At 35.4% G+C, this 10,708-nt stretch overlaps 1 protein-coding gene across 4 annotated transcripts in view; it reads right to left on the bottom strand.

Annotated features, from left to right (window-relative positions):
- usp13 (ubiquitin specific peptidase 13) overlaps positions 1 to 10,708 on the bottom strand; it is a 32,836-nt gene that overhangs the window by 6,107 nt on the left and 16,021 nt on the right. For 2 of the 4 annotated variants that reach the window (XM_058778925.1, XM_058778927.1), the window contains exons 11-18: positions 10,173 to 10,295; positions 7,621 to 7,774; positions 7,229 to 7,403; positions 6,389 to 6,477; positions 5,444 to 5,566; positions 5,054 to 5,080; positions 4,704 to 4,847; positions 1,210 to 1,376 (exon numbers count right to left, since the gene is read on the bottom strand). In XM_058778925.1, coding sequence (XP_058634908.1) covers positions 1,210 to 1,376; positions 4,704 to 4,847; positions 5,054 to 5,080; positions 5,444 to 5,566; positions 6,389 to 6,477; positions 7,229 to 7,403; positions 7,621 to 7,774; positions 10,173 to 10,295 — 1,002 coding nt within the window. Of the gene's footprint in view, positions 1 to 1,209; positions 1,377 to 4,703; positions 4,848 to 5,053; positions 5,081 to 5,443; positions 5,567 to 6,388; positions 6,478 to 7,228; positions 7,404 to 7,620; positions 7,775 to 10,172; positions 10,299 to 10,708 lie in introns of all 4 variants that reach the window. The other 2 variants (XM_058778926.1, XM_058778924.1) reach the window with 1 other exon arrangement.

Here is a 10,708-nt window from a genome sequence, read left to right as displayed (position 1 = left end):
GCTGCACTTCTTATTTATGCCATATATCCATTTCAAAAGTACAAATTTACACTACTGTATGTGTGATATTGATTGAAAGAGACTGGATCGAATTCACAGTTACACTTTTACTAGTGGTCTGACTTGCACAGAGAACTATATAATACATTTTGAGCAACATGACATTAGCAACTGATAATGTAGGAAACCGCAGACTAATATACATAATCAGTTGCATGAATGTACCAAAGCAATCACAACTTGTTCAAAATAATGAAAAACTGCTTTTATGGTGTGCAAGAGTGACTAGATGATGTGGAGGTTGAACAAAGTAGTTTTGAGAATTTCATTTTTGATCTGAGAAATGCATCAAGGCGACGAAGCAAGAAAAACTGTATAACTTGACCTGTGGCCTATTTATAGGCCTATTCTAAAGCCATGATTGGTTGGTGTTAAATAAAGCAATGAGTGTTTGTGCATGTGAGGAGTTAGTGTGAAGCACTGATGAATTAGTGTGGCATTTTAAATGGTTGTGTTTGAAAAAGGAAATCAAGATACTTCCTGTTAGAGAATTGTGTGTTGTTTTGCAAAAAGTGTTTTCTGAAATTGAAAATGAGAGTCAAATGCCGAGAATTAGTGTAAGGTTTTGCGGATTTGGTGTGTGGTTCTGGTGTTTGAGTGTCAGGTTTCAGAAATTTTGTGACAAATATAGATTTTGTGTGTAAGCAGTTGAAAAAAATTGTAAGAGAATGTGAAGGTTAGCCAAGTAGTTCAACAGAAGAGATGACTTCTCCAATCTCACATGCTTGGTCGATGAGCAACAAGTGGCAAAACTAATCCTGACATGCCAGAACATGTTTTTGCATCTGTGTAACATGACAGTATGATAATTATACTCCTGCCTAAAAATGAAATCAAACCATTTGCAGCAAGAAGTAACAGTTCAAAACATGAATATCCTACATACAGTGGCCCTAAAAAGTATCCAGACACTTCTGGACACTGTATGAAATGTATGAAAAAAGTTGTCATCTACAAACAAATAACACTTGAACTTTTAGTGCATCTAGTCTCAAGATAATTTTTTAGTGGATGTATGGAGCCAGATCCACTGAAGTTCATGCAGGTGTCCTAGAAGAGTAATCACAAGTGTACGACATTCATATATTTTAAGTGTCCAAATTATTTTTCGGGCCACTGTACATGAAGCAGATGAGGCAGGACACTCACTGTGGCTTTGAGAGCCTGGATTGTGTGATGTCTGGGGAAGCCCATGGAGGTGAGGATGGAGATGCTCTCTTCTGGAGGCTGGTTGTCCAGTGCACTGGTTGTAGGGAGGCTGGGGCTGAGCAGGTCTGATTCCATGTAAGTGGGAACTGCCAGAGGCTCGGCAAAATCTACAGTTGGTTTCAGAAGAGACGTAAGAGTTAAGTCTTCTGTCACACATATATAGTGTTATTACATTTAAAATATTACAACAAAGACAACAGCGATAGTACATGGAAGTACATTATGTGGTACTATACATCCAAAATACCTCACGAAGAACACCATATTCAGCCTTGTGTGTAGATTTATTCACCAAATGTGCAGAGAGGATGAAAATATCACACTCACTGCTCTATTGAGATTACACAGATAAACCGGAAATTCAAATGAACACGAGCCATGTAATCCATTCCCTGTAGTCTGCAACTAATCCTTTAATGTTCAAAATCAAATGCTGTGTCTCACACGCACATACACTCTGTATGACACCACCATGTTTGACCGCTAGCAACTACAAACATGTATGCTATGACACCAAAGTACTGCGAGAGGGATTCGAAAGCATAAGGAGCCGTCTGCTCTGCTCTCACGAATGTCATACAACGATAAATCTGCACAGCGCAAACAGCCAAAACTTGGATATTTTAGGCAATATAGAAATCCTGGCAAGGACATGTCCTGTAAAAATGGCCCGTATGTTCACCCAACTACTATATATAAAATAAGTATACAAATTAAACAGAAAGGTAATTAATGTAATTAAATATTAATTCAATTAAATATCAGAATCAGAAAGAGCTTTACTGCCAAGTGTGTTTACACACACAAGGAAGCTTAAAAGTACAGACATAGTGAAGACATACATAATAGGCATAAATATGAAAAAAATTATCTAACACTAATAATACAGTAATAACAAAGAGAATAGACAAAATTTAATAATAAAACAATAATGTAGCAATAAAATACATAGACAGAATTTGACTGTGCAAATGTGCTATTTAAAGATGAACAGTGTTGAGAAGTTACGTACAGATGTGCAGTCCTGAAACTGTACTGAAATATGTATTATTACTATAAACTAATATAAATATATAATGCGTATAATATGTATATATATATTTATATATTAAAAGAAATTGTGAATACATTTTTAAATTAAAAGTGATTGTATCGTGTAAATATCTAATCAAAGAGAAATGTATCTCTCAAGTTACTTTTTTAATATCTATTTTACAATCCCATTTTTGCCTTGACTAATTCCTTTTTCAATTTGCAATTTTTCAAATTTGATTCGGCAACCATGCATTAAATTGATGTGAAGTGACTGTTTTGCATTGTTGCGAGAAAAAAAAAACTATCAATCTAGAAATAAATATTATTCTTTTGAACATTTCATATACCAAATAATCGTGAATGAATAAATAAATAAACAAGTAAATAAATATGAATTGTCTGATTATTAATTACAGAAAAACTGAAATTATATAGATAAGGCAGAGCAGATCAAAATATTTGTACTTTTTACTATAAAAAGTTAGGATTTCTGCTTTCCTTAGATTAGCCATATATCATCTCACAGGAGAACACAACACAGTACTGAAGAATTAAGGTAAGACTAAAATATTTCTGTATATTGCACACTATATTAATAACCACTGTCAGTAGCATCTATATAGGAACAGGCCCAGCTGTAGCTGTGGAGCAGACGTAAGCCACACGAGTCTAGGAGATGCGAAGCTAATGGGGTATGGACCGCTTGAGACTCTGCATGTGTGTATGTATCTCAGGTGGCTGCTTAACTGGGGCAGGAAAGTGAGGAGAACACAATTCCCAGCTCACAGGTGACGCTCAAGTGTGAGGACGGTGTTTACTAGCCAGAAGCACAATGATAAACAAGGGTGACTAGCAAGAAACTTGAAATACAACCTTGTGTAAACTTGAATCTACTCAACTAGAACATTCTGAGTCCAATAATATAGAGCACCTTAGATCTAAATTACATTTGGATTAATTACTTTGGCATGAATCTTTCCCCATCATTGAAAATACGCAACTCTTTACGTCATATGCATTTATCTTATAGCCTAGCTAAGTGACATGCTCCAAACATAAAATATTCCCCTGTGGCTGAAACCAAGATAATGAGCCTCACGAAGCACTCCAGATTTCTGTGGCTTATTTATCTTGAATGCAGCATAAACGACAGTTAAAATATATGTTTGCTTTAAGCAAACGGTATGTATATTATCACAGGTCATAGGTCTGTTCTGGAAAGAACACTCATCTTGGTAGAAACTATACTAATTAGGCAGATGCTTCACATGGATATGGATATGACCCAGATTACATTAAATACAGGTGAGAGTAAATACAGTGAGAATATACATGTTTTTTTCTGCCCACAATGTGTTTTGCTAAATATTTCCCAGAACATGAAACATTGAAATTCAAGATACAATATTTGGTCCAGTACTTGTTTCATCACACAATGCTGCAGGTTATTTATTTACAAAATTCTCCTATAGAGTGATTTCTCCACAAGGAAATTAATTTTTAATGATATTATCTTTTAAAAACAGACCTGCTGTGAGCTCCGAGGTTGTTAGATGGTATACGCTTTTGTTGAAGCCATCAGTTCGCATTATTTCAAATTAAGCTTGAAATAATTGTGTTTAACAGCAGAAATCGTGGTGAAAAATTACATTCCACCAATCAGAGAATTGCAGCATGTGAATCGCGCCAAAAAATGCCAATTTTGAATACTGTTGGGACTATACGCTTCATATAGTAATATTAATATTTTTTTAATATTCGATATTTGAATTTAAGGACTTTTGTGTTATAAACAGTTGATACTGCGTTGATTTGCCTTTTGTTTTCCCATGAGCCCTAAAGCATACCAGCTGAGAATCACCTTAGTAAATATTGTTTTGAAGCCGTGCTTGAGTTTTTGAAAGAATGTCAACTTGGGTGGCTAATATGCAAATGACGGTAAGTTCAGCTGAGTTAAATGTCTAAAATGTCTACAATGAAAGTGTTCCTTTCGAGGAAGCATGTAATTAGGTGACAGTGTCTTCTGCTCAATTAGACTTTCCCTCACACTTCACTTCAAACAAAATGGCTACAACCTTTTAGCCAATGGAGCTAAAATGGCAGACACTTGAGTGTTTTCCCATTGATTACTAGACTGTGACCAGAGGAGCCATTAGAACAAATAAGACGTTTAATACCATCTTAGCTGCATGTTTTAGGCCATAACAAATGTATATAATTTGCTACTTGTATATGGAACATTTTATAGTTTCACATAATATATTTTTAAATATTACCTATAACATAACCATTACTACTAGTACTATTTTAAGTAATGCTTTTATATAAAATAAGGGAAGGACACAGGGGATATGCCTTTGTTCAAAACGTGTCAGTTCAGTCAAGATATGAGGCCCTACCTGGCTCTTCCATGTGTGCTATTATCCAGTTAAAGGCCATCTCTGCCCCCATATTCCCAGTGTAGTACACTGCCTTCCGACAGGCTTCCAGAGGGAAACCCATCTCTGCCAGCTGCATCACGGATGATTCATCTATTTCTGGAGCTGAGGAACAGGTAAAGAGAATAGTGGCTTAAAATTAACATCAGCAGCCCTTAACTAACAATAAATACACAGATCATTTAAAATCTACAAGAAAAAATAACTGACTATTTTAATACTGTTCATCGAATAAGTAATTTTGTTGTGCATGCATACAGTTGTAAATGTATTTTGTAATTTTGCACATTTACAATCAAAGCGGTACTTACATTCCAAAGAGTTGTTTGTTGTATTGTCTGAATACAAAATAAGACTTAGTCAGTACAAAGCAAAGCGTAATACTAAATATGCAATTTACAATTTCAAGCAGGCTGTTTTCATTATATTTCACTATATAATACTTCAACCATTTTAAACAAAGGGAAAAACATACAACACTGACTATATTTTTGGTATTATATGTCAAAAATAGTTGTGCTGCTTATTTCTATAGAGACCATGATACACTTTTTCAGGATTCTGAAGATTGATGAATAGAAAGAATTTATTTGAATCCACTGATCCATTTAATTAATCCTTCCTGAATAAATTAATTTCTATCAAAAAAATAAATAAAATAAAATAAAACAAATTTTTGAATAGTAGTTTAAGGTTCTCACCTCTGGTGTCTTCAGGAATGACAATGGGAGGTGTAAGGTCAGGCAGCTCCTCTTCTCCAGACTGTAGCCCTGTGGCCCGGAGGCGATTCAAGTCCAGGAAATCAGGTACATCTACAGAAACATCTGTAGCACATAAAAAATAAAAGATTTTGAAGGCAATTTTATATATTACAAAAAGAAATGTACTGTACATTGATGCATTCAGAAGAGACTCTCAGAAGAACAGATTCTGGGCATTATTCCTTTCAAAACCCTTGCCAACATTTTGCTGACCACAGAACCAGTCTCTGATTCCAAAAATGTCTCATGTAAATACACAGTGCTAGAGTACCCTCTGCTGGACAAGGGAAAAGCTCTGCTGAGCAAACTTAACACCTTGCAAACATGATAGTCTTTTGAGGCAAGCAATCGTGATGCATTGCTCAACATGCATAACATGTGATGGTCTGAGTTGCACAAGAGAGCATGTGATAGGCAAACACAGATGACAAACAAGAACATAACAAACACTATATTGCCAAAAGTACTGGGTCACCCCCTTCTAATGAACAGGTTTGACTACTTTAGTCATTTCCATGAGTACAAATCTTAATGTTAGAATAGAAAAGGGTCCTGTCCAAACTGTTGCTTTAAAATTAGAAGCACACAATTCCCTAGAATATCATTATATGCTTAAAAATTAAGATTTGTACTCATGGAAATTACTAAAGTAGTCAAACCTGTTCATTAGAAGGGGGTGACCCAATACTTTTGGCAATATAGTGTATCAATAAATCTGCTTTGATAGGAGCTGGAGGTAAAGAGAATCAAAAATCCTTTCATTAAGATGGAGTAAAAATGATTTGTGCATGATTTGCATGCTTTTGTCAGCAATGTGTTATTTTATCTACGACAATGTGAAATCAAATATACAACGTCAAACTAAAAGCACTTAAAATTACACACCTAACTTTTTGGGCACCCAATCAACCCCAAATGTGAACTTCTTTATTTGCATGACCATGTACTCTGGGAAAGATGCGAAGCGAGAAGTCCTGAGGAGAGAGAAAAATATAATCTTTTAGAGCCTGCGTTTATACATATATTGGGATTTACATGGGTTTATATATACACTGAAGACTGGAGTAATGAATGATGAAAATTCAGCTTTGCATCACAGGAATAAATAATATTTTAAAGTATATTACAGTATAGAAAATCTTTTATTGTTTTTTAAATTGCATTAATATTTCACAATATTATAATATTATAATTTTTTTTTTTTTTTTGGTAACACTTTAGTATTGGGACCAATTCTTATTATTAACTAGTTGCTTATTAGCATGCCTATTATTAACATATTGTCTGTTTATTAGCATGACCATATTCTACATCGCTAATCTTACCCAATACCTAAACTTGACCACTACCTATAACTACTAATAAGCAGAAAATTAGTGGTTTATTGAGGCAAAACTCATAGTTAATGATTTGTTAATAGTGAGAATTAGACCTTAAAATAAAGTATGAACATTTTTCTGTATTTTTGATCAAATAAATATAGCCTTGATGAGCATAAGAATTGTCCTTAACATTTTGAACAGCAGTGTGTGTTAATATATGTATTAACAAAAATATCATAAAAATGACAAAAATACAGTAAAAAGTAATGATATATTCTAATTAAAAGCAGATATTAAACAGCATAAAAGTTTTATTTGTAGATGAAAACCCCAAGATATTCTTCTCAATTTTGGAGAATGTGTTTCAAGTCCTTTGAAGGTCTCAAACCAGAACCTTGCTTACTTCACTCCGGCCGACTTGGCTTGCAATGCAGAGCTCCAGAAGTCTGGAACATTCTCAGGCTCAGTGAAGGCTTGCAGACAGGCAGTGAAGGGGATTCGGGCTCTCACCGGCTCTGGAGGGGGCCGCATGTTCTCCTCGGCTTCTTTCCGCTTACTCTCATATGCTATTAACTCCTCTGTACAAACGACAAAACCATATGCAATTAAAACATCATTAGATCTACCTGCACATTAGATCCATTGAAAAGACCTAAAATATCACCTGACTACATTAACTTTTCATCAATTTTTAGAGTCAGATCAGGTAGAAATAGCACTTTAAGTGCAATAACAACACATTTTTACATTTTGTACTGCAGGAACAATGTTTAACTCAGTTCTCGAAGTTATTACCTCTGTTGCTGGCAGCCTCCAAGGGTACAGGAAGCTGCATAAGGTAGTCCACTCGCTGTGTGTAGCGCACCTTCTGTGTCTGACAGCACTGCACTCGCTCCTCAACTAAGAAGCGGAACACATCGCTGGGGTTCTCTGAGCCTGAACTGTTCCTCTGGAAATGGCAAAACACAATATCACCTACAGAAAGTTCTCTTCTGTTGGAGCCATGGCACAGTGGGTAGCACTGTACATCATAAGATCTGTTTTGCTCATGGAAAAACAGGTTTGAATCTGACTCATTCCCATTTTTCTCCTTAACTTTCCTACCTATTTTTTCCGGCAAAATCCTATAAAAAGTTTTGTTGCAGCACTAAGAACCTTCAAAGACAGACAGCACTGAATGCATTAAAGGGATAGTTCACCCAAATATGAATATTATGTCATTTTTTATTAACCTTTGTGTCGTTCCAAACCTGCATGCATTCAGGAGAGCACTAAAAAAGATATTTTGAAGAATGCTGGTAACAAAACACTTTTGATTCCCACTGACTCCCCATTGTATTTTTTGTTTATATAATGGAAGTCATTGGGAACTGAAACTGTTTGGTTACCAACATCCTTCGATATATATTTAATGTTCCATAGAACAATAAAAGTCATACAGGTTTTGAAGGCCATACGGGTGAGAAAATAATGACAGAATTTACATTTTTAGGTGGACTATCCTAACAACCAAAATCATCACCAGTCACATAATTCATAGTTCTACAAAACAAATGCTAAACATATCAACTTTCTATTTAAATTTAGGCATCTTCAGAATTAGTCCATAATTAAGATCAACGAGGTCATCCTACAACAGTTCCGCTATTCTGAGGCCATACAGAAATACACCAGCCCTCCTCTATCAAGTCTGAAATACTTGAGACCACTGAGCAGAGAACAAACCTGCTGAGGATGTAGAAACGCACTGCAAGGTCCCCTCACTGTTCACAGGCCTTATGCTATTTCACACAAGGCACAGCTGAGGGCAGCTACAAATAAACCAGTCAACATTTCTGAGTAGTACTAAACATTTCAAGAGAGTATAGCTCTGTCTTGGTTTTATGAGGCTGACCCCGCTTGGTTTATGTGCACTGTCAGGAATAAGCAAATGTCAGCAAAGATTAGGTCTTGATCAGTTCATCACTTCAAAATCATACAACTATATAAATATATCAAGTTTTAAAGCTTCACATGAAATATAAATTGACCCTTTTTATTTTCATAGTTCAGTCTCTATTGAGAATGCTTCTATCTATATTGTGAACAGATCTCTATTGTTATATCTATTGAGAATGATTTGTTGTATTGTGAACGATTCATCTGTGCATGTTAGTTTAAATATAAAAAATGTCCACTGAGTCTCTGTACTCTTGGTCACTAGTAGGCGTTCCTACTCGACCTCTGCATCTAACTATATTAGGTGGGCAATCATTGCCTGCACTCCCAATGGTAGCTTCTACATCACATCACTACTTACTCTATCATTCAAACATTTGGTGTCAGTTAGATTTTTTAAGAAACTAATGCTATTCAGCAGGGATGCATTAAATGGATCAAAAGTTACAGTAAAGACAATTATAATGGAAGATATGCATTTCAAATATATAAAATTCAAAATATATAGAGACTTCTTTTAAAAACTTTTGAATATTATTTACATAAAGTTGAATTCTGCTCAACTTCGTCACATCACCAATGATCAATGTTCCTCATGTCACAGGAAACTCTAATTCTAATACAAAAAGCTAATTACTATCAGTGTGAATGCTCCTTAATAACCTGCTAACCCTCTGAATTGATTTTCCTTCAACAAGCACTTACATTTTCCAAACCCTCTCTCCAGCCACCTGTCAAATAGAAGCCATTTTCCACAATCCAGTCTATTCAAAAGTATGCCACATTGTAGAAGAAAAGTGAAATAGGCTGTGAATTCTATTTCTTGTTGACATAGTGTATCTCAATGTAAATGTCCAACAGTGCGGCTCATACTGTTGTTTGTTTTTAAGTCACGGAAAAGTGTCAGGGAGGGAAACGGCTTTCATTCTGGATATGGACCAAGTGGGGAGGGTAACAGGAAGCATTATCTGCCCTGTGTAACCGATAGGGGTATCTAATTTTAACTCTGTTGAGAAAGTCACTTGAAGTGTGTGTCTGCCGCAGAGAGTAGAGAGTGCAGTCGAACGTGTCTCCTGAAACCAGAGCCTGCTGACAAGACTCAAAGTCTACAAACACGTCTGGGGAAATTCCAGCCAAACCCTAGAAACCCTTGATTCTCTGAAATCATTTTTTAATAAAAGAACATTGCAAATGGGATAGTTTACCTAAAAATAAAAACTCACCCTGTATCAAACCCGGATGCACAAAAGGAGTCATCTAGAAAAATGTCTAATGCCAAGCTGATTGTTTTCCGTAAAATGAAAGTAATTTAGGATTTTCATTTTTGTGTGAACAATTTCTTTCAGACATGAAAGGAAATATTGTGTTTTCCAAAAAAAGAAGCACATGATAGAGAAACACATTCGTACCTCCACCTGGTTAATTAAGTGCAGCAAGAATTCGTGAGCATCTTGTTGCCGGTTTGAGGAGAACTCTGGGTGTCCTTTACTGACCAGCGCTTTGAACATCTTAGGTGAAATCCCTCTTTGCAGCTGCTACAGAAGAAAACAACATGATACATCTAGGCTCAAGGTCACCAAATGCATTTTAAAATGCCATCAGAAAAAAGAAAACCTATTAAGAAAGTTGGATTGCAGTTGACATTCTTAAACACTCTTAAAAGGCCACAAACCTGAACTTTTGGAAATTGTCTCATAAATAATGCATAAAATTAAGCCCATGCATTCTTTGAACAAGAAACGATTTATGATATATTATTTTGGAAGCATGTTAACAATTCTGTAGAAATTCAGTGGACCTCCAAATGACTATATTTTAGTCATTTATTATAATACACACACACAAAAACTATGCAGGACAACTAAAACATTAATTTAGCTTAAGAATATTAGATAACTTTTAGAATACAATAGATCAGTTGATATCTGATATTGTGGCTCCTCTC

This window comes from Onychostoma macrolepis, chromosome 06 (assembly GCF_012432095.1).
Source record: "Onychostoma macrolepis isolate SWU-2019 chromosome 06, ASM1243209v1, whole genome shotgun sequence".
NCBI lineage: Eukaryota > Metazoa > Chordata > Actinopteri > Cypriniformes > Cyprinidae > Onychostoma > Onychostoma macrolepis.
Note: the sequence above shows the minus strand (reverse complement) of the source record. Positions and strands in the feature narration are given on the sequence as shown.